Source organism: Neohortaea acidophila, assembly GCF_010093505.1.
Source record: "Neohortaea acidophila strain CBS 113389 unplaced genomic scaffold BDY17scaffold_11, whole genome shotgun sequence".
NCBI classification, from domain to species: Eukaryota; Fungi; Ascomycota; class Dothideomycetes; order Mycosphaerellales; family Teratosphaeriaceae; genus Neohortaea; species Neohortaea acidophila.
In genome coordinates, this window is record NW_022985520.1 from 658,555 (window position 1) to 679,051 (window position 20,497).

The following is a 20,497-nucleotide window of genomic DNA, read 5'->3' on the forward strand; positions in this document are numbered from 1 at the left end:
CTCAACCTACATCCCTAATCTACCTCTGCCTACTCATCCTCCTCTGCATCCCAAACCCCCCTCCTCCCCTCAAAGTAGGCGAACTCGGACTCCCGAGCGCCGGCATGCCCACCTCCATCAACCCCCTCTCAATCCCCAAGCGCACCTCACAAACCTTCAACCAAAACCCCTGCACCGCGCGCTGCAACTCCGGCCCCATCTCGCGACTCATAAGCCCGACAGCGAGCGGCGCAAACGTCTCGACCAAGCGGCCAAAATCCGCTTCGGGAAACGCATTCAAGCCTTCCAGCACGTCCACCACGACGGGGCGCCAGGTGACGATGTTGCGCTGCTGCGTCTCCTCGTCGAGACTCAGGTAGGAGAGCACGATGTCGTTGCAAAGCGGGATGAGCGCCGCCTCCGTCTCAGGCCGGGAAGCGGCGCGCTCGTCGCTCCCGTCGCTGTACATGCGCAGCAGAATGAGGACGTACACCGACGCGGAGCCGGACTCCTGCTTGAGCAGGTTGGGCGGCTGCTTCATGAAGCCCTCGCAGAAGAGGCGGGTGCGCAGGTCGCGGTCCTCGTTGAAGCGCTTGGCGAAGTGGTAGGATTTCTTGAGCAGCGACATCAAGCGGAGGAGGAGATGGGAGGGGATGCGGTCGTAGACGGCGTCGTTGTTGAACAGCTCCGACACCGTCTCGATCATGAGGAGCTGCAGCACGCATTTGGTGATGATTTGGTTGAAGTAGCGGCGGCGCGCGGCGGTGACGACGATGGGCGCCGCGGGCTTGCTGCTGGTCGAGTTGAAGTCTTCGAGTTCGGAGGGGTGGGGTTTGCTGGGGGCTGGGGAGAGGGCGCGTTCGGCATCGGTGGAGAGGGAGAGGGCGTCTTCTGTTCGGAGGGCGGGGGAAGTGTGTTCTTCTTTGCCGGTTGGAGTGCCGTTTGCTTGTAATGCGTGGTTTGCGAACAGCGGCGTGACGTCTTCGGACGGTGATTTTGCGCCTTCGGCCACGATGCCATTGCTGAATGACCCTTCTCGCTTCTCGTACGAGCTCGACGTGGCGGCTGAGAAGAGCTCTCGAGCCTCTGTCCTGGCAAAGAGATCCACGAATGACCCCACAATCTGCTCCCAGTGCAGAGGTTGGAACTTGGTCACATTTTGCAAGATCAGCTGTTGCAAGCAATTGCTGCCGATCCGTGCCAGAGTGTCATTCTCCTGACAGATACACAGGGCCAAGAGATCGAGGAAGCGATCCAGCATGTACTCCAGACTTTCGAAGAAGTGCGTGAAGAGGCTGATCATGTTGCGCAGGGCCTGGATCAGGGTAGTGCTGAGCCACACCGAGAGCTCCTCATGATTCGCCGCCTCATGGTTGAGAGCCTTGCGATCTTTAAGCACCATGAAGATCGGGTACAAGAGTTGTCGCCACAGCGTATCCCAAAAGTCTCGCGGGAAATTGCCACCATACCTCGTCAACGTTTCAAACAAGTAGTTCAGCGCGCGACTTCGCACCTCCAGATCCTCACCCGTCATGAGGACATCATGGAACGCAAACAAAACCGGGAACCAGAACTGCTCTTCTTCGGTCTGACGACTCGGCTGCTTGGGAATGTTCTCGGCTTGCGGCTTGTCCTTTGTCCCCGGCGCCTTCCAGCTGAGCGGGCATTCCGGAGTTCGAAGCATCTTGGGAACGCTGGATCGCAGCGTCTCAATGGCCTGCAAAGATCGCTTTTGAAATCGCATATTCTTGCTGAACTCCGTCAGGCACACAATAAGATCCGCAAACGCTCCTTGGCTAACAACAACCCCAAAGCGGTCGTTGTAGACCTGAGTGACGTTCTCAAAGGACAGGTTGACGATGGCCTCGTAAGGCTCCTTCGCAGCGACGGTGAAGACGCCAAACATTGTACGCCAGCCGCTGCGGATCATGTCGCCCCTCGCCTGGATCATTTGGATCAAGCATCGGAGCACCATGTCCTTGACCGCGACTTGATTGGCGTTGCTCAAGATGAACTCAAACGGCTTGAGGAAGTCCTTCTGGAATTTGAAGCCGGGCAATTCCTCGAGCTCCATAAACCGCATACTCAGCTGGCGCAGACTGTTGAGCGCGAAAAAGACGACGTGGGTGTTATTGTGGCACCCGACATCGATGAAGTGTTGCCCAAGAATCTGCCAGATGTTGTTCCACTCGAAGCGCACGCGCAGCATGTTGTATGCGGAAATCTCCACGAGCTTCTGGAGACTGTATGTCCGCGGGCTGTCGCTTTGGCCGGAGCTCTGAATCTCCTGCCAGCTGACCTGAGTCAGGGCACGCACAAAGTGCACAATCGCCTCTCCCGATAGGTTGGCGGTGTTGGTGAAGATCTTGTCCACGCCGCGTATCATATCTGCACTTCGACTTTCTTCGGCAATCTCACTTTGGTAGTTCCCACCAGTGGGTGGTCTGTTGGTCGATCTCCGAGGCGCAGCTGCGCCTTTTCGTGAAACTCCATTCGGCTGTGTACCGCTCTGCGTGCGCATCACGTCCGGAACGGCGCCCTCTTCCACGCCACTGGAGATCAGCTGGAACCGATCGAGCTGCGAGATACACGTGAGGATGTCTCGCCAGCTTTCCTTGAGCAGATTGCCCTCGGTATGCGCAATATCCAGTAAGACCTTTAACGCCTCCACGTTCTTCGCCTTCATCTCGCTCAAGTTGTACAAGTTCGTGCTGCGCGCCAGACTCGCGACAAAAGCTTGTCGTGGATCCGCAAGATCGAACAGGCAGGCAATCTTGATCGCCAGCTTCTGCCCTTCCATGCATAGCCGAATGGTCTCGATGTTCTGGGTCTCTTGTGCGCATCCCGATAGTGCGGTCAAGAAGCTCATCCAGGTTTCATTGAACATCGGCCCGATATGTTGCGACTTGAGCGCAGACATGAATCTTCCTCGCGAATTCGCAACAACGCCCCCACGCTTCTGGGTTCGCAGAATGCTCCTGTACAATTGCTCCGTGCGGTTCGACATTTCCTCACTTGCTTGTGCGGTGGCGTGCAGGCCGGCGTCGCGCCTGAAACCAATGACGCTGGCAAGGCCTCCCTGATTACTTGGCTGAGGTAGCGCACCGCGCAGATTCGCCTCATTCTCACGCTCGGTGTCCAGGACAATCTCGTTCCGTTGAATCTCTTCGTAGATGCCCGTCAAATACTCATCCGGCAAATTCGCATTGTCGTTGATCCCACGGTTGTTCTTGATAAAGTCTTCCACCGTCATGCGCACCTTCACCTGGGCGGAATGTTGATCGGTGTTCAACATGATGACCGAATAGCCCAGAACGTAAGCAGTATCGGCGTTTGCAAAGGCGTTCGGGTTCCCGCTGCAGTACCTCTCCGCAAACTTCAGCATCAGCCGATCGATCTTTTGTGCTTCGCCAGGGAGTCGGAAACTCTGCAGAAAGCGCCTGAGTGCATCCACAAACCGAGTGCGTGCAAAATCCATCGCGTCGACGAAGGCGTGCATGATCTTAATGTTGTCCTCTTCCCCCTCGCCTAGGTATTCGCCCAAAGACTTCTTGTTGATCCGCTCACTACTCAGCAAGAAGCTTGCGATCGCGCTCGGATCACTGGATGGAATGAACCCGTCCGAGATCAATTGTTTGATTCCTCTCTTGGGCTTGAAGTTGAACTGTCGGATAGCGTTATTCAACGCCGTCTTTCTCGCCTTGACTTTCTCGAGCTCCGCCGGATCATCGGACATGGGTGGTGGTGTTTCGACGCCAGGTGTCTGCTCCAACCCAGATAGCGCAGAGACAATGGATTCGCCACCCCTCGTGTCGATGCTCTCCCGAATCTCCTCGACTGATGGTCGACCGTCGGCGTCAACTGCCACATGGCTGAGTGAGCCGTCTGGGGTACTATGTTGGCTCCATTGCGCCATACTCCTGAGCGCTTCGATAAGACATTCCAGGCTCTGCATCTTCATGGCGTATTCTGGAGGGAAGCCCTCGTCCTTGTCAAAGACGGGTGGTGCACCTGCGACCATGCTTGCAGTAGTGAGACTAGGAGGCAGCGTCCCCCTCTCTTTCCAATCACCACCTGCAGACGAAAGCGTCTTGTTCTGCTCCATGTACGCCTGCTGCTGCATCGCATTCACGGGCACGGGAGTGCTCGCCACTTTACTGACATGCTCCACGATGCGTTGATAGATGTTGTCGAGCGCTGTATTGTCGCAGTCGTAGTTGAGATAGATCTCGACCAAAGCCTTCGGATCCGCACTAACACGCGCAAACAGGCTTTGAACGACACACGTCTTCTGCCAAGTTGGTGCGGCGCGTTTATCCAGGATAGCCAGATAGATTTCTTTCAGGAAGACCTCCAGTTCTCGTTTCAGCTGCGGCCGGAGATACTTTGTCATCAACCAAAAGATCTCGGCGGAGACCTCGAATACTTTCTGCACGGAACTAGCACCATTCCGGCTTTGACTTAAGCAAAGATACTGCTTGACTGCTTGGGTGAAGCCGGTTGCTTCGCGAGAACCCGGACTTCTGATGGTAGCTTGAGGAGACGTGAATACCACGGAGTGGTTGAAGAGGATCGTGTGGATGATGTGCAAGCTCAAGAGCTTACTTCTCATCCCCTGACTCCGCACATCCAGCGCATCTTCGACGCGCAGAGGTTTGGTGGAGAGCTTGCACATGGCACGGAAAACAAGGAAGGCATCTTTCATATAGATTTCGTCCTCTTCGTCGTCTTCGGAGATGATGGAATCCGCGCCTTCGCCCTGGACGGTGATGGAGGGAAGGTCGTGGCCAGAGGCCGTTCTTGAAGAGTGCTGCTTGCCCAGAGTGCCACTTCTCCTCGCTCGGGTCACCGTTGTAGGAGCAGAGTCCGTGAGTCGCGAGTCGTCGAAGCTTTGTCTGGTCTCGAACGTCTGCAGCGTCATCTTCTGCCGCTCTTCACCCATGGGATCTTCTGCTTCCGTCGCGGGAGTGGATGCTGTGGGTGTATCATCCCCGGCTGATGCATGCAATGCATCTCCATTCGCCTTCGGCTCCGCAGACACGTTCTCTAGACTGGTCTTCGACTGCGCTCGTATGGCGCGCGCTCGTAACCGTGCACTGACCCGCTCAAACACCGTTCCCACCATCTGGGTCAGCGTCCCTTGAGCAATCTGTTGATTCGCACTGCTCTTGCTCAACAAGAAAATATTGTATGGCAGACGAACGCTCTTGAGCAAACCCGCGCCGTGAACCACAATCTTGTCATTGAGGATAGCAGCCAGCAGACTCTTCAGGATCTGCATCTGGACTTCGTTCGGTGTGGCCTCGCCCTGGAAGCAGTCACATATTGTGTCGATTGCGCGGTCGATAAGAGGTGGTTTCTCGGGAGGAGATGCGCCAGCGGCAGGGTCCGATGGGGCAGGGAGGGAGAAGTAGGAATAGCTGATCAGTGTTCCGATGCAGTCCAACGCAGCCGTAACCACAGAGACAGTTGTCGCCTCTGTCGCCAGGCTCAGCGGTTCGAAGATGATCTCGGGGTCGATCTGAAATGTATCGCCCTGCGCCCCATTTATCGCCTGGAGTGCTCTTTGCGCGGCATCGCCCAGAGCTTTCCGCTTCTTCGCATCTTTCGAATTGGCAATGTCTTCCAAGGCTTTGATAATGAAGACCATGCTTGAGCGAGTGACTCGGGCAGTGGGTCGGGTGGAAGTGGTGGCGGTGGTGGATTGGGAATCGGTGCGCTCGCGAGGTATACGCCCAGCGGCGGTCGTAGTATCTATGGGGGCGGTTGGCGGAGGCGGCTCATGATGCGGAAGGGTAGCAGCATGGTCCCCATTTTGTGCAGATGCTTGCATCGGAACGGATGCTGGGGCCTGGTGGTCCTCGCTCTCCTCTCCCGTCGATTGCGGTAATGACTCGGCGGAGGCGGCAGGAGGCACCTCTATCTCTGTACTGTGTTCAGGAGAATCCGGCTCTTGATCATCTCCAAGGCGGACCTTGGAGGCCTGTTGTGCATCGACATCCTCCACATCTCCCTCAGGCACCTCCGGCTGCTCCGCGGGCACCTGCGCGCCCTCTAGTTCGGCCATGTTCTGAGGATGTCGTAGTGTATTCCATTCAACTCGACATTGGCACCATTAATTTGGTTCGTCTTTCATGGCAGGGGCATCGGGGAATGTGAGCAAGTGGTCGTCGAGTCCGAGGTCAGATGCAATATGCTCATTCATTCTACGTTGCGCGTTTAGAGTTTCGGAGGGTCTGAAAGGAGCGCCGTGCCAAGACTTTCGTCAGGCGTGGCTGGAGTTCGCATATCGAAGACCATCACTACATCCCTATCTATGAGCCTCACCAGATGCGCGGTCCAGTCTCGAGTGTGTGTTCTCTGGTGTAGGCCGTAATACTAATTGCGCATCGTCGTTCTTCCCAAAGCAAATACGCTTTCCATACCTTCGATGTCAATCCATGGCTACCGCTTAAGATATGCATAGCGGGCGCGAGACATGAGTTGTTCCGCCCAATCTACGACCGCCTAACAATCTCCCGCGCCATGTCGACCAAACTCCCAGCAACAACCTCCATCTTAGCATCGCTGAAAACGTCAAGACACGGCTCCTGCTCGTACACCGAGCTCCACGCTCCCCGAAAGCCAACCTTAGTAGCAGCCGCAACATCCCACATATGCGCCGCCGCAAACCACTTGACATCACTGGCTCCCAACCGCTCCCAAACCGCCTGGTACGCCGGCAGAGCAGGCTTCGCCACGCCCACGTCGTCGCAACTAACAAAGTTCTCCATCGGCATATCGACGCCCGCACGGTCAAAGTACCCCTTCACCCGCTCCACGTCCCCAGTAGTGAAACACCACACTGTAAAGCCGTTCTCGCGCAGCACCTCAAAGCACTCCCGACACCCAGGCCTCAACTCCAGACTTGAATAGCCATCAATACATTCATCCCTCTCCTCATCAGTAGCGAACGCTCTCGGCTCCGCGACCCCGCAAAAGTAAAGCGTGCGGTAAAAGAGGCCGCGAAGCACGTCTTTGTACGCCTTGTAGCTGCCCGAGATGGAGAGGAAGGTGAATTCCAACTCCGCAGCCGTTTGCCACGTGAAGCCGAAGTGTTGCGCCGAAATGGTTTCTTTCCTGAGCCGGGGGCCGAGCACGGCGTCGATGCGTTGGTAATAGGCGTCGAACGAAACGCAGGTGCCTACTACGTCGAAGACGACGTGCCTTTTGGGTGGAGACATTGGCTATCTGGATCGTTTGAGATGGGGCATGGTGGAGTTTCGAGATGGTTTGCGCTCAAGACTTCCACGTACGGGTATGTTTTGTAATGAGTGAGGTTGTATGTGACTTCTTTGATCGGCGACCTTCCAAATTGAGTGGACTCTGACATCGGCCCGCTTTGCAGGGCGGTGGTGAAAGCCGTCTGATCCAACATGTAGACGAAATCGAGTGAGTGGGAGGCAAGACTTTCAATGCGATCATTTCTTCCGAATCATTCATCACCATGAACTTAATAGCAAGCAATGTTCCAACCCTAAGCAATAGAGTACACGATCTCAAAACAGCGATATTTTCCGTTCATCCACAGTAGCCAAGCCCAAAACTCCTGACCTCTCGCCGCGACCGTCCGGGAGGCGCGTGTGATGTACCTACGGACCCCCTTGATAGCGCCGCGAGTCGAAATTCTAGTAAGCCCTCTGCTGCCCAGCCACCATGCCCTGCACAGGAGCAAACTGCCCCTGCGCCGCCGCCTGCTGTTGGCTCCTCTGATTCAGCTCTGCAAACCAAGGGTGGTTGAGGGCCTGCTGCGCCGAGCAGCGCATCTCCGGCCTCATCTGCAACATCTGGCCCAACAACTGCAGTCCCAGCCCGTCCATCTGCGGCAGGATGGCGCGCAGCTCCTGCGTCGCGTACACCGGCCACGTCGTCTTGTACTCTGGGAAACTGGAGATGCCAGGCCACGAGCGCTCCGAAGGCGTGCCCATGAGGCGGAAGATCTTCTGTAGTTGGTCTTCGTTCGTCGTGCCGGGGAACAAGGGCCGGCCGGTGAACATCTCTGCCATGATGCAGCCTGCGGACCAGATGTCGATGCTGGTATTGTAGGTGCGGGAGCCCAGGAGGACGTCGGGTGCGCGGTACCAGAGGGTGACGACTTCGTTGCTGAAGGTGTTGACGGGGATGCCGAAAGCACGCGCAAGGCCGAAATCGGCGAGTTTGAGTTGGCCTTGGGTGTTGATGAGCAGATTCTGCGGCTTCAGATCGCGGTGCAGGACGCGGTTTTCATGGCAAAAGGCGATGCCACGCAGGAGCTGCCACATGAAGCTCTTGATGGTGTTGGCTTCGAGGGCGCCGCGGGGCCCTCCACCAGGTGCCTGGTAGCTGTCCATGTACTTTTTCAAATCCTTGTCCATGTATTCAAAGACGAGCATGAGCTTGTTCTCGGTGTGGATGACGTCGTAGAGGGAGACGATGTTCTCGTGCTTAAGCTCTTTCATCAGGCTGATTTCGCGGATGGCGGTGCTGGGCGTGCCTTCTTCGCTGTCAAGGTGGATTTCCTTGAGCGCCACGAACTGGCCAGTCGAGCCATTGCGGCCTTTGAAGACCTGGGGGAGAGAGGAGTGTCAGGATGGGGTTTCTGCGGTAGCATACTCCGTGCGGGTATTAGGACTGCGACTCACTGTGGCATAAGTCCCTTCCCCCAGCTTCTCCAGCTGCTGGAAGCTGGAGGGATGTCGTTTGTCCATCGGTTCAATCGTGTGTCCGCCTCCCAAACTGCGCACCGAGATGTTGCTGTCTGTGCGTGCACCAACACTCAGCGTGCCCACATGGGTGGGGTGCAGTCGGATGTCGGGGGGCTCACGGGTGGTGAACTTGGGGTCCCAGAGGGTGGCGCGGGCGGTGGTGAGTTGTTCGGCGACGGCGAGGGGGGAGGACAGAGTGGTGGAGGAGCGAGACGCGGAGGGTCGTGGGGTAGAGGGTGCCGTGGTGAGGTTGGGTAGAGGGCGCACGCTGCTCTCGAGCGAGGCAGGGAGGGATGTCTTGGGATGATTCAGTCGGCGGCTCCTGCCTTTGGCTTTGTCGATGTTTTACTGCAACTTGCAAAGATCGACGGGTCTTGCTGCAAGTCTCGTCTCGGTCTCGTCCACTCCAGCCGCGTGGGCCTTGCTGGACCCTTAGCGAGTGTGGACTAACCGCATTTGGTCGGTGCCACTCCGACACTCCCTCGCCACGACACTGCACTTTGTTGCCTACACGCCGCCAATGCATGGTACGTTTCCGAGACCGCCATGCGCTCAGCATCATCCCGCCCTTCGATCCTCATGTCGGCCTTTGACTTGACGCGTTGAACGCGTCGACATGGACTCTCAAGGAGTGGTCACGGATGACATGCTCGGGCTGTAAAACCCGCACAGAGACGGTGACTGCAGGTCACATTACTCTTATGCACGTCCATTGGCACCAAGTCCACTCCTCAGTAGCGCTCTACGATAACATAGATCTTCATGTGGCGCCCAGGGCTGGCCGGGGATTGTAGGGCTCGGATAAACATGCAGAATGTGATGAGATGGAAGACCATCGTTACGCGCTACGACGCTCATACGTACGATGCTTCACATCGACACATCTAGACTTCTCCAGCCGCCTTTCGAATGAACGCACTGGTCGCGTCGATCTGTGATAGGAACGGGCAGTGGCCAGACGCAAGCTCGACAACATGGGATTCCGGCAGGAGCGCACCTTTGTCCCTCGCGCGTTGCACAAAGTACTTCTGCACACCCAATGGTATTGCATTATCCAACGTGGTAAGCAGGTACCACGTAGGAATCTCCAAAAATGCGGCATGCGTGATCGTCTCTTCGCACACTTTCCAAGACGAGGTCATGACCCGCCGCGACCATTTGATGGCTTCCTCTGCCGGCAAGTCGTGATAGAACCAGTACCCCGGCCCCGGCTCGCCCACTTTGGTGAACGGATATTGGATATTATGAATGGGGCTTGGCTTGTTTCCGAAATCGCCGGCGAATGAGATTCCCGGGAAGACTAGAGGACCGGTCATGACGACGAACGAGACGACTGCTGCTTTCTGCCCCGATGCAGCTCGAGCGTCTCTGCCTAGCGAGCGGCAGGCGTTGCTTGCCGGCACTGCTCCGTAACTGTGCGCGATCAGGCACACGTCGTTGCCCACTTCCAGATCTGCTTCGATGGCTTTGCGCACCTCTGCTGTGTCATCGGACAGCGTTGCAGGCGGCGCGTGTGTGTCTAGCGTATTGCTTGGGAGGGCAATGGCGGTCGTCTTGAAGCCATGGCCGGCCAGCTCATCCATCAGGGGTTGAAAGCATTCTGGGCCATGCCATGAGCCCGGAACAAAGACGATAGTGGGTCGCGCCATCGAGAACAATCCGCAAGAAGGGTGGATCGAAGGTGCAAGGGAAAGATAGATGGACTAAGCTTGAGATCTTATGGACCGTGGATACACGCTGCGGCTGTGATGTAAGCAGGAAGTTATCCAGGTACTTTTTCGTGGGATCAACGTAACGAAAGCGGGGTTGTCCGTTGGCACAAGTAGCTGAAACCGCTTACACGGCGTCAGTCTCAAATGCGGCCGGCTTAGCAACATTGCTTCGAGTGGGAGCAGCTGAAAATGCAGCAGGAGAATGATGGTCGGAGTATTCGAGGCTCCCTGCTTTTGACCAATCAGCGCGCAGCAAACCGGAACCTTAAATCGACGACAGCATCACTTGCACGCTTTGACGCGATTATAACCCCCATCCAGGCTCCGCCACATTAAATCAACTCGCCATCAAGAAACAGATACCACCCGCTGCGACCGGTCACGGCAATCAACACTCCAGCTACTGTTGCCCGTCGAACAGCGCGTGTGCGATTGCTGTCACCCTTGCCTCATCTTGCGACGCAAGTCGCTGCACATCCGCCTTTGGCGTATTGACAATCATGCCTCCGGTACGTCGAGTCCATCATTCTAACCGCCAGTCGAGCGATTGCTCAATGCCGCGATGAGTCTATACTGCTGAGCCAGGGATGGTTCATCGCGCTGCAAAGCAGGCGGTGGCAAATTAGGCGTTTCCAAGAGCACGTGAGCAGATCGCTGACCTCGAGATTTAGATCACGGGCAAGGTGTGGGCCCTCATGGGGATCTCGTGAGTATAACCCAACACTCGTTGTACCCTTTTTCTGCAAGACTGACGGCAAGCCAGCGGAGCGGCAATGTGTATTGGCGGTCCGGCATTGATCTACTACGTCATGCCCACAGAAGAGCAATTGTTCCTCGTACGGACCTCCATCCGTGCCTTTCTTACTCCGCAATGCTGATGAGGACTCGCAGCGCTATAATCCCGAACTCCAGCGCCGTTCCTTGGAGCGGCGGCAGGAGAAGCAAGAAGAGTTTGACCACTTCGTCAACAAGTTGAAGGAGTACTCCAAGAGTGATAAGCCGAGTAAGCCACGCTCAGTGTTTACACAGTAAACCTGGACTGACAGCCTCCCAGTTTGGTACGAAATTGAACAGCAAGCAGCCAGGCAGAAGAAGCAAGCCGTGCAAGCCGAGCTTGACCGGAGGAAGGCGGCGGAGGCGGAGGCGGAGGCGATGAGGGAGGAGATTAAGAAGTCGTTGAAGTAGGCATGATCGCATATATCTTCTCGGTGCACGGAGATTGTTTCTCGACTATCTGCGTATGGGTTGGGGTTCTCTGTCGTTCTATCCCTGCTCAACTCAATACGTTTCCCGGTCAGCACCAGAAGATCGGTTTGTGGAGCAACTCAAACGTTGCCTCTCCATCATCTGTCCCTCTTTTTGACTCCTCAATAGAAGCCTCCCATCTTGATATCCTCCTCAGCAGCCATCATCCCAAAGCCACTGGTGCAAGGCTTGCACTCGACGCCCCACTTTCGATTCCTGCCCACCAGTCCTCCTTCCCCGCCCTTGCTCTCATACGCCATCTTCGCAATCTTGGGGATTCCGTTCTTCCCTAAGTCCTGCTCGTCCTCAGCTGTTGAATCTCCCTCCTCACCAACCATCATCCCGAAGCCACGAGTACAAGGCTTGCACTCGACGCCCCAGTTTCGTTTCCTAGGCTCCGACCATTCATCACCCTTGCTCTCGGTCGTAACCTTCACCCGGTCCTTGATGTCGGCCCCGTCCTTGTGATTCACTTCTTGTTCCGCATCCGCATTGCCGTCCGCGCCATCTTCAGACTCGCTGTCGCTCTCGACAAAATCCTGGCCCTCTTTCTTCTCGAAAGACGCTCCCACCGTCGGCCAAACCTCCTCATCATCCTCATCATCCTCGCATCCATCCCCACACCCACTCTTCTCTGGTGCAGCTTTCAAAAACTTCTTGTGCACCCCTATCAACCACTTTTCCTCCTCATCAACATCAAACTCCTCAGGATGGGTGACTTGCATCGGGCCCTCGCCCGCATACAGAAGACCCATGAGAGCCGCCTTGCGCAGGCTCCACAGCAAGCCACCGCGCTGCTCCCTCGACATCGAATTTGTGTCGATTTTGTCGTATTTGACGCCTAAGACGTCCTTGATGTGTGCATTGGTAGTGCGGTGGTCTTTTAGTCTTTGCTGCTTCACGCTTCTGCCCAAGTTGTTGCGCAGGGAGAGTCCGACTTTCTTGGGTAGCAGGTGCTCAGGACCCCAGGTTGATGGTTCGGTATCGATGTCTATGTTGAGGGAGCCTGGGGCGTACGGAGGCGGAAGGGTCGATGATATGAGCGTGTTCGAATGAAGCTTTTTAGTAGGCATGGTTGCGGTTGAGTGAAGCTTTGCGAGGGGCGAAGGTGATTTGGAGTTCCGTGATGGGATGAAGCGGCTAAAACTGGCCGTGTGTGATTGCTCGCACGATGGTGCTTGCTGGTCGAGTAGAAGCTGGGAGCGCAACGGGTTGATCGTTACGAGTCTTGTGTCCGGAGGTAAGACGCTCATCAAGCAGTCCAAGATTCTCTGGTGTGAGTGCTTGTGATCTTCGAAGGTGTGCAAGTTCCAAGGAAACGGTATCGTTGAGTGCGGGTGCTGTTTGGTGTTAAGTAGTAGAGGGAAAGGACAAGAAGTGAACCAAGGTGATAAGTGAGTCGATGACGGTGAAAGATCACAACCAGGGTGCCCCCCTAGACGGGAGATTGTAGACGCTGGCCGCGACGAATTCGAAAAGGACGTTCATATTCGATGAGATGAGGAAGAAGGGATGAAGTGAAAGAAAGAAGCAGAATGAGGTAGCAGACGAGCTGAGCATCACATGCCATTTTCTGGCATCGTCTTGACTGAAGCTGATACAACTAGGAGTGCTCACCTGAAATCATCTCAAGTGAACCAACCCGACACTAAATGTCAGTATTCGTTCAACGACCAGACTCATTTACATCTCCCCTTCGTCCCACACACTCCGATCAAAGAACTGCCGAATCGGCCTCGCACTCTCAAACCCCACCAAATCCGCCAACTCCTGCAGCGGCGCATTCGCCACATCGAGCACACTATCATACTCCAAAATCAGCCTCGCAAGCGACTTGCCCGTCATCCCCGGAAGAGCACGCAGCATATCCTGCGGCGTCAGATTAAACGTCCTCGACTCCGGATCGTCGCCGCTGTCGAGCCCAATCTGCACCGCTTTAAACGGATCCGGCTCCTCCTGCTGCTTCTTCAGCTCTTCGAAGATTTCCGCCGTCTGGTGCGGGTTGGAGGACCAGATGATGCGCAGCTTGGGGAAGGCGAGACACAGCATGACGAGCTTGGATTGCAGGTCGGAGGAGACGAGCGTGGCGGCGCCGAGGGAGGAGCCGAGGTCTGCAAAGGGCTCGAGGGTGAAGGCTTTTTGGGCGTCGAATTCGATTAGCAGCATGGGGTTGGTGTAGTGCTGGAACATGGTCTCGGCTTGGTGATAGAGGCGGCCGTTGTTGAAGGAGGCGACGAGGTCGCTGACGGATTTGCGCTCGATGCAGATGGCTGGCGTGAGGACGTAGTCGCCTACTGTCAGCATGCAGGGGACGACGATCATGTTGCGGCCGTGAAGGAGGGAGGGCAGGCTGGAGCGGAATTCGCGCACGTCGACGACTACGCGGGGCGGCTCGGCGGTGGCGGTTAGACGGCCGCCACCGGCTATGCGGGTGTTGACTGTGCGAAGGAAGGATTCTTGTGGGTCGAGCTGGGCGGCGTCGTGGGTGAAGGTCATGGCCATGTTGCTTCTTTCTCGAATTAGGTTTGTGAAGGCTTCTTTCTCTCGGCGCACGGCGGAGAGGTATCGCTGCTCTTCCACGCTGCCGCCGTAGTACATGAAGTACACTCGCACCTGGCGAGAGCTGTGGCTGCTGCGGTAAACTTCCACTCGCCGGATGAAAGCCGCGTCGGGTTCGTACATGATGACATATCGTGGCCGCACCTCTTCCAGAAGATGGTCGTCCATGTCTCCGTCGTAGGGATGTATCAAAACAAGGTCTCTCATATCGTAAAGTTCGTAAAAGTCGTCTCGATCGTCGGTAGCGTCGAGTACATCATCCGCCGGTGCATTCGCATCCTCATGATCGTTCGGACCGAGGTCTTGTATCAGGGACTGGATGTGAGCCTCTTTGTCTCCGGCGATCTGTATGCTTCCGCTGGCCGTGCGCTGAGGTGCAGTCGCTGCTGTGGCGCCACCCCGCATCCGGCGTCGTTTGTTTGGGGGCGCCTTGCCTCTGCTGTTATGAGTGTTCGAATGGCTTGTTGTGCCACTGATGACTTTCTGATCCTCCGCAAAGAGGTTGCTGCTGACGCGGGCGAACTGCCTCTTCCAGTAAAGATAACTGCGCAACTTGCGTCGCATCATAGTCTTCGCACTTGGCTGTCTGGCCGCAGGCGGCTGGCCGTCTTCTCCGGTCGAGTCATCAGGTGCCTCGTTCTCATGGATATGCATGGTTTGAAGGTACTCCCGCAATTGCTGGCAAGTGCTCTCATCCCCGCACATGATCAGAATGCTTCCACTGCTCTCATCATGCGCTTGTGGGTTGAAATAAGTATCCCTCTCAATCTCGTCCAGCAACTCGGCCAGCATACTCCACTTGGGCATCTCTTCCAGCACCGGGTTGAGACCCGTCTGATCTGTTGACATGGAATCTGTGATCTTGCCGGTGTACACTCGCCGCTTCGCCGTGTCGAACAGAGTGTGAGCAGCATCAAGGAAGAGCCATGGAGATTGATTCTGTCTCGTCGAACCAGGTGGTGGCGAAGAAGCAGCCAGCACTGTGTCGAGGTATTTGTTGAAGCTCACCGCATCATACGTCAGCAAACCATGCAAGATCGTCCGCAGGCGCGACAGATCATTCACAATCTGCCTCGTACGGAAGCTCGTGCGATGCCACACAGGGTCCAGCTGTCTCCGCACAATCGTATCGAACGATCGATGCAAAGCACTGTCCAGATTCCAATCGTCCATCTCCAACCCCGGATTCGACTTCTTCAGCTCGGCAATCGACACCTCCACGCACTCCATAACGGCATTCTGAATCTCGCGCATGGCGTCCGTCATCGGAATCTCCAACTCAATCACCTCGGCCGTCCGCTTGCCCTCCACAGACTTGCTGACCGCCACGTGAAAGCGAGGGTACAACAATGGCGTGCGCAGAAACAGATTCCGCAAAACCGTACTGAGCGGTTGAAAGCCGACGGTGAACGGCTCAGGTTGGTCGGAGAAAGCCTTCAAGAACCCTTTCCGGTTCTTCTGCCGGTATATCCGCACAATAAACGCCTCCAAACTCGTGGCAGCCGCGCGCTCCGCATGCAAAACCACCATCCCCGTCACCGTCGCCGGATCCATCAGCCCACTCAGTAAATCCACGATGAGAATCCGACTGGTAATACTAAACACCCCGCCGCCCGCATACAGCTTCTCCCGCGTCCCCACGCTCATATTATCCGTATTCACCAGCTGCAAACCCCGGCACTTGGGGCTGCCGCTGCGCGCCGCATACTCGGCCAGCGACTCGCCGATCCAGCCATTTTCGCGGTCGTCGGCGCCGACGAGGAGGATGAGATTGTTGCCCGCGGCGTCGTAGGAGTGCAGGAGGTTGGTGACGAGTTGGAGGAGGCCGAGGCCGCGCGCGAGCACGAGGAGGCCGTCTTCTTCGCGCAGCGAGTGGAAGATGTCTTGTTGGAATTCGAGGGGGAGGGAGAGGCGGACGGGTGGATCGGCTGGGTCGCCGTTGGGGGTTGGGTCAGGCATGTGAGGTGCGCATTGTGGGGTTGTTGGAGGTTCGTTTGGGAGGAGGATGTGCGGTGACGTTGGAGGCTCCGCTTGGGAAGTTCTTTCTCGAGAGTGGCACGCTGTCACGTGATTCTTAACTGACTAGATGGAGCCTGAGTTCCGAATAGACCAAGACGCGGATCATCTGATGTAAACATATCTTAGCTGTCCTCTACTGCTCTATACGGTTTAACTGTTCCCGGATATCAGCATCCCAAGCACCATTCTCCAAATCCCAAAATCGCTGCGTTAAGCTTCGTCGGTTTCGCCAGTGTGCCGGAAGCACAGCACCCATCGCCTAACCCATCCCCCGAAAGCAATGCAAATCGAACGCCGTGGACATTCCCAGCGCCCCATAGCTCATTGAGCTCCTTCCTGTGTCTGCGGCTGCTCCAGTATCTGAGGTTGTTCCTCCGCCTGGACACTCGACGATCCAGCAACCCACTCGTCCCTCTCCTGCGCCGGCGTCATCATCGGCAAATACCTACTACCCCTCTGCGGAGTCGCAGCTTGAAAATCGCCCTCGCCTCCTTCATCCTCGATTGCCTGCCCCGAAAGACTGCGGCGATGTCCTCGGCTGAAGGAATTCGGGCGCGAGCGCGTGAGCGGCGGCGGCACATTGCCAATAGTATCGCGCGTGCTAACATCGCCTCCGATCTTCAGAGACTCGCTGCTAGGGTTCCAGTGTGGGACTTTTCTGTTGCTTCGCAGCGACGAGGTGCGGCTGTGACTGCTCCACCTCCTCTGTGCCAGCGGAGCGCTTGGTTCGTCGTAGTCGTCGGCGTCGCCGGCGGAAGTGAAGTTCGCTGATCGAGGTCGGGAGGCGATACCCTCGCCTTCAGGAGCGGGGTTGTAGTCTCTGAAGTCCTTCGCAGACCAGCTCGGTCGATGGGGCCGTGCGCCGTAGGGCAGATTGCTCTGGCTCAAGCTTCGCACGCTGCCTGCGCGACTGACACCAGCCGCACTTCCCGAGCGGCTGAGACCACCCACGCTTGCCGGGCGACTGGCGCCAACTGGCGACGCCGCTCCACTCCTCACCCTCTCCTCAGGCATCTTAGAAGGGTACATGGGCGCTTTTGACAGGTCATTCAAGGCGAGATGAGTTGGCTCAGGCGCTTGCGAGCGCATCTCCGAAGCAAACTCTTCATCTTCATCCTCGATCTTATCCTGGCGCCTTATGCCGCGCACCTCGAAGCCAACGACAGGCTCGACGGGAGGTTCGGACTTCTTCTTCTCCTTCTTCGGCTTCGGTTCTCGGGGTAGGTCGTTAGCCGTACGGTCGAGATGATCGAAGTACTTCTCCCGGTGGCCGTGCCAGTCCTTCGGTCGAAATTGTTCGCGGTTCCGTGAGACTGACATGTAGCTGCTGATGCAGCCTACGATGATTGCAATCAGCGTTATGATTGTGAGGATTCCCTGGATAACGATAATGACGATGCCGATTACGGTGGTGGTGATGCGCTGCAGGTTGAATGTGACGTCGAAGGCGGCCGAAAGGGCGACAGTGGTGACTTTGCTGAATCCCAAGCAGTAGACAACGAGGACATTCAAACGCCTGCCCTCGAAAGGCCGCGCCCAGACGACGAAGGCGAAGGCAATGAATTCCACCACGAGCAGACCGAAGACCTGAGTGAGAGGGTGTCCCGATGCCCCGCCGTAGAAGGCGGCACGAACGAATTCGTAGAGAAGCCAAACGGCAAAGAACCACCAGCGTGTGCGCCGGAAGCGAGAAGCGAGCCAGCCGAACTTGGTGGTGTAATCTTCGTTGTCGTGGATATTATCCACGACGTCCGAGGTTGGTGTCACGTCGTCAGCTTCGTTCGCTCTGCTCAAAGATGCGTGTCCAGTGCCCTTCTCTCCTTCCTCGTTTGGTGGTGGAGCATCGCCGGCATATGGATCCACTTTCTTGGACACCGGCCAAGGAATGACCCCAAGGAGTTTCTTATGCTCCTTAATGCTTCCGGCCTGCCCATCGACATAGCGTTTCTTGTAGTAGCATGCATAGCCTGCGGCCCCTCCCAAGCCAACAAGGAAGATCAAGAAGACCACAGCAGCAACGGCTTTGACACCACCCGATGACTGGAAGGTGAACTCGAAAATAGTCAAGAACATCATCATGAAGAAGGCGATGAAGCAAGTCCGCAGAGCAGCGAGACCGGTGTAGCCGATCCAGCGGTCGCGGAAGAACTTGAGCCGATCGTGCTGGATGGCGCGGAGGCGAGCGAGTAGTTCCAGCATGCCCTTGAACATCGCCACTGCAAACATGACACCTGCCAGCAGGATCAAAAACCATAGCAATCCGGTCACGAATGCATTGCTGACGGCGATGTTCTCCTGTGCCAGTGTTCCCGCGAAGCCGGAGTAGTTGCCAGGAAGAGGCATGCCCGCTCCGATGGGGTGTCCGTAATAGCTGTAGCCGTCGGATTTGTTCGGCAAAGCGTCACGCCGCTGTATGGCGGACTCACCATAGATCTCTGACGCAAGATCTCGGAGTAGAGGGTGGTTGCTAGCCAGTCTCCGAGTAGCGCCAAACGCTCTCTTGTAGATTTGACTGATGTCGTACCCGCCGCCGACCACATCATTGCTTGTCGACGGCGCCGCGCCGACCTCGGATGTATTTCCGACGTTGGTACCAATCAAGTGGTCGATGCTTCGTTGCATGCTAGCGACGTAGATTTCTCCACCGCTCCAGGCAAAGTTGTGCCACCAGGCTACTAGCACGGAGGGCCAGTTCACGGACAAGGCGCCGGTGAAGAAGATGTGTTGATAGACTGCAAAGACGACCCCAACCGACAGTGAATGAGCATAATGCAGTCGCATGGTGGGTATGGCTTCGCCGTAGATTGCGGTGGCAAACGACGCAATCATTGCGAGAAATGCAAAGATGCCAAGTATGGTGCCGACGCTCTTGGGCTGCGCGAACGAACTGCCGTTCGTAATGACAGCCGAGTAGCAGCCAATCTCGCTCTCCGTACTGTTGGCGAAGATTCGGAGGATGGCCTGGCCTTCGAAGTCGGGGATGGTGAAGGCTATTGATGGAATGTCGGATATGTCGCTTGGAGCTATGGGGGTGGTGCCGCTGGCAACGATAGGTACGCTGCTGTTCAGCGGACAGGCGCTGTCGACGAGTTGTTAGCAGACGCCAAGCGTGAATATCAAGACTGGTTGACAAACCTTTGAATGTTGGCCTGGCAGGGGTTAAAGAGCAAGTCGAATCTGCTGGAGCCGTATGCGTAGACTCCAATGTACATGACGACGCTCTCATTCTGCAGAGCAGTATTGCCCTCCAAGTGGAAGATGACAGTCATGTTGTCCTGGTAGTAGGCGGCATCGAAGCGAGTGACGTTGATGAGACTACTGCCTAAGCAGTCTCCGTAGTTGCCAGTGTACAAGGAAGGTCTGCGATCGTCTGCTAACAAGACGGTTTGGCCTTGGGCATTGGTGTAGGAGATGTAGCCATCGTCTGCATTGCTTTTCCCACCTCCGCCATTCGCGCAGATGGCGGGTTGAAGGAGGCCGAGCAAGGCTATTGCGAACAGCAAGGCTGAACGGAAGCGGAACGGCATGGTGTGGGTGTTGGTGGAGATGGCGTGAGCGCTAAGATTTTTTAGAAGCTGGGCTCAACGAGCGGCCATTGGCGGAGGGTGGTTTGGTTGGTCTGGTGAGAGATGGAGTGACGGCGGGTGAGGATTCGTTGAAGACGCTTCCCATTTCTGCCAAGCTATTGTTGTCACAGAGGAGGTGTGGAAGGTGCGGTGATTGTTGCACACACGGCAGGTGCGAAGGTATGTAAGTTATCCTCTTCTCGTTATCGCATGCCGGCGCCAAGATGACAGCGCTCCGGGCTGACAGGGTGGATCGACAAACAGTGAATGACGACCTCATTCACTGCACTCAATGGATATTTTGCTCAATTCACTGATCCAGACTCGAGTCGTTCCTTCCGAATCGCCCGCACGAGAGCATCCCCGGGAAACAAAGGTGAGCAGACCGGACACGTTGGGAGGAGCTGCATCTAATGAAATACGAAGAACTCTCCCGACCAATGCAGTTACATCACCTGCAGGTTTCACCACGCGCACGGCAAGGTGGAACGAGGCGGAAAGGCTAAAAAGCGCAAGGCACGCTGCTGATGATGCACATGCAACCGCACCCGCCGGAGATTCGCCCGGTCCGCTCCCATGTCGGGCTTCGGGGCCGGATGGTGCAGCGGATTGAGTGGCTCTATTCCTCATTCATCGCAACCCGTTCGCATTGCCGGGCGCCCGCTGCTTCCGGCCTCCGCCCTCTGCGCATTTG

General features: G+C 56.4%; 9 protein-coding genes across 9 annotated transcripts; 1 reads left to right on the forward strand and 8 right to left on the reverse strand.

Annotated features, from left to right (window-relative positions):
* Nucleotides 1-19: 19 nt before the first annotated feature.
* BDY17DRAFT_257049 (uncharacterized protein) lies at nucleotides 20-5,812 on the reverse strand (the record flags this gene model as incomplete). The annotated part of the gene is made up of 1 exon (XM_033731655.1): nucleotides 20-5,812. One exon carries the CDS (start codon nucleotides 5,810-5,812, stop codon nucleotides 20-22), a length of 5,793 nt encoding a protein of 1,930 aa, XP_033586195.1.
* Nucleotides 5,813-6,261: 449 nt separating this feature from the next.
* On the reverse strand, nucleotides 6,262-7,306 carry BDY17DRAFT_304310 (HAD-like domain-containing protein). Its single transcript, XM_033734708.1, has one exon. It carries the CDS (start codon nucleotides 7,200-7,202, stop codon nucleotides 6,477-6,479), a length of 726 nt encoding a protein of 241 aa, XP_033586196.1. The 5' UTR covers nucleotides 7,203-7,306; the 3' UTR covers nucleotides 6,262-6,476.
* Nucleotides 7,307-7,424: 118 nt separating this feature from the next.
* Nucleotides 7,425-8,883, reverse strand: BDY17DRAFT_42462 (serine/threonine protein kinase, CMGC family, CDC2/CDK subfamily). Its single transcript, XM_033738373.1, has 3 exons — nucleotides 8,822-8,883; nucleotides 8,640-8,755; nucleotides 7,425-8,564 (listed from the first exon to the last, which is right to left on the reverse strand). Exons 2-3 carry the CDS (start codon nucleotides 8,703-8,705, stop codon nucleotides 7,647-7,649), a joined length of 984 nt encoding a protein of 327 aa, XP_033586197.1. The 5' UTR covers nucleotides 8,706-8,755; nucleotides 8,822-8,883; the 3' UTR covers nucleotides 7,425-7,646.
* BDY17DRAFT_42455 (uncharacterized protein) lies at nucleotides 8,596-9,425 on the reverse strand. Its single transcript, XM_033738372.1, has one exon. It carries the CDS (start codon nucleotides 9,262-9,264, stop codon nucleotides 8,818-8,820), a length of 447 nt encoding a protein of 148 aa, XP_033586198.1. The 5' UTR covers nucleotides 9,265-9,425; the 3' UTR covers nucleotides 8,596-8,817.
* On the reverse strand, nucleotides 9,426-10,604 carry BDY17DRAFT_42454 (Alpha/beta hydrolase fold-1). Its single transcript, XM_033738371.1, has one exon. It carries the CDS (start codon nucleotides 10,349-10,351, stop codon nucleotides 9,587-9,589), a length of 765 nt encoding a protein of 254 aa, XP_033586199.1. The 5' UTR covers nucleotides 10,352-10,604; the 3' UTR covers nucleotides 9,426-9,586.
* Nucleotides 10,605-10,914: 310 nt separating this feature from the next.
* On the forward strand, nucleotides 10,915-11,599 carry BDY17DRAFT_327578 (uncharacterized protein; the record flags this gene model as incomplete). Its single annotated transcript, XM_033737696.1, has 5 exons — nucleotides 10,915-10,923; nucleotides 11,086-11,120; nucleotides 11,178-11,250; nucleotides 11,306-11,417; nucleotides 11,469-11,599. 5 exons carry the CDS (start codon nucleotides 10,915-10,917, stop codon nucleotides 11,597-11,599), a joined length of 360 nt encoding a protein of 119 aa, XP_033586200.1.
* Nucleotides 11,600-11,614: 15 nt separating this feature from the next.
* BDY17DRAFT_42493 (uncharacterized protein) lies at nucleotides 11,615-13,127 on the reverse strand. Its single transcript, XM_033738374.1, has one exon. It carries the CDS (start codon nucleotides 12,910-12,912, stop codon nucleotides 11,782-11,784), a length of 1,131 nt encoding a protein of 376 aa, XP_033586201.1. The 5' UTR covers nucleotides 12,913-13,127; the 3' UTR covers nucleotides 11,615-11,781.
* Nucleotides 13,128-13,342: 215 nt separating this feature from the next.
* On the reverse strand, nucleotides 13,343-16,177 carry BDY17DRAFT_256921 (uncharacterized protein; the record flags this gene model as incomplete). The annotated part of the gene is made up of 1 exon (XM_033731641.1): nucleotides 13,343-16,177. The coding sequence occupies one exon, from the start codon at nucleotides 16,175-16,177 to the stop codon at nucleotides 13,343-13,345; it is 2,835 nt and encodes a 944-aa protein (XP_033586202.1).
* A 162-nt stretch (nucleotides 16,178-16,339) lies between these two features.
* BDY17DRAFT_356293 (uncharacterized protein) lies at nucleotides 16,340-20,171 on the reverse strand. The gene is made up of 2 exons (XM_033738277.1): nucleotides 19,373-20,171; nucleotides 16,340-19,316 (listed from the first exon to the last, which is right to left on the reverse strand). Exons 1-2 carry the CDS (start codon nucleotides 19,762-19,764, stop codon nucleotides 16,559-16,561), a joined length of 3,150 nt encoding a protein of 1,049 aa, XP_033586203.1. The 5' UTR covers nucleotides 19,765-20,171; the 3' UTR covers nucleotides 16,340-16,558.
* Nucleotides 20,172-20,497: the final 326 nt, after the last annotated feature.

Coding starts and splice junctions, on each gene's coding strand:
- BDY17DRAFT_304310 (XM_033734708.1), bottom strand. CDS start 7,202: ATGTCTCCACCCAAAAGGCACGTCGTCTTCGACGTAGTAGGCACCTGC.
- BDY17DRAFT_42462 (XM_033738373.1), bottom strand. CDS start 8,705: ATGGACAAACGACATCCCTCCAGCTTCCAGCAGCTGGAGAAGCTGGGG. Junction 8,565..8,639: donor GGGAAGGGACTTATGCCACA/GTGAGTCGCAGT, acceptor TCTCTCCCCCAG/GTCTTCAAAGGCCGCAATGG.
- BDY17DRAFT_42455 (XM_033738372.1), bottom strand. CDS start 9,264: ATGATGCTGAGCGCATGGCGGTCTCGGAAACGTACCATGCATTGGCGG.
- BDY17DRAFT_42454 (XM_033738371.1), bottom strand. CDS start 10,351: ATGGCGCGACCCACTATCGTCTTTGTTCCGGGCTCATGGCATGGCCCA.
- BDY17DRAFT_42493 (XM_033738374.1), bottom strand. CDS start 12,912: ATGAGCGTCTTACCTCCGGACACAAGACTCGTAACGATCAACCCGTTG.
- BDY17DRAFT_356293 (XM_033738277.1), bottom strand. CDS start 19,764: ATGCCGTTCCGCTTCCGTTCAGCCTTGCTGTTCGCAATAGCCTTGCTC. Junction 19,317..19,372: donor TGCCAGGCCAACATTCAAAG/GTTTGTCAACCA, acceptor ACTCGTCGACAG/CGCCTGTCCGCTGAACAGCA.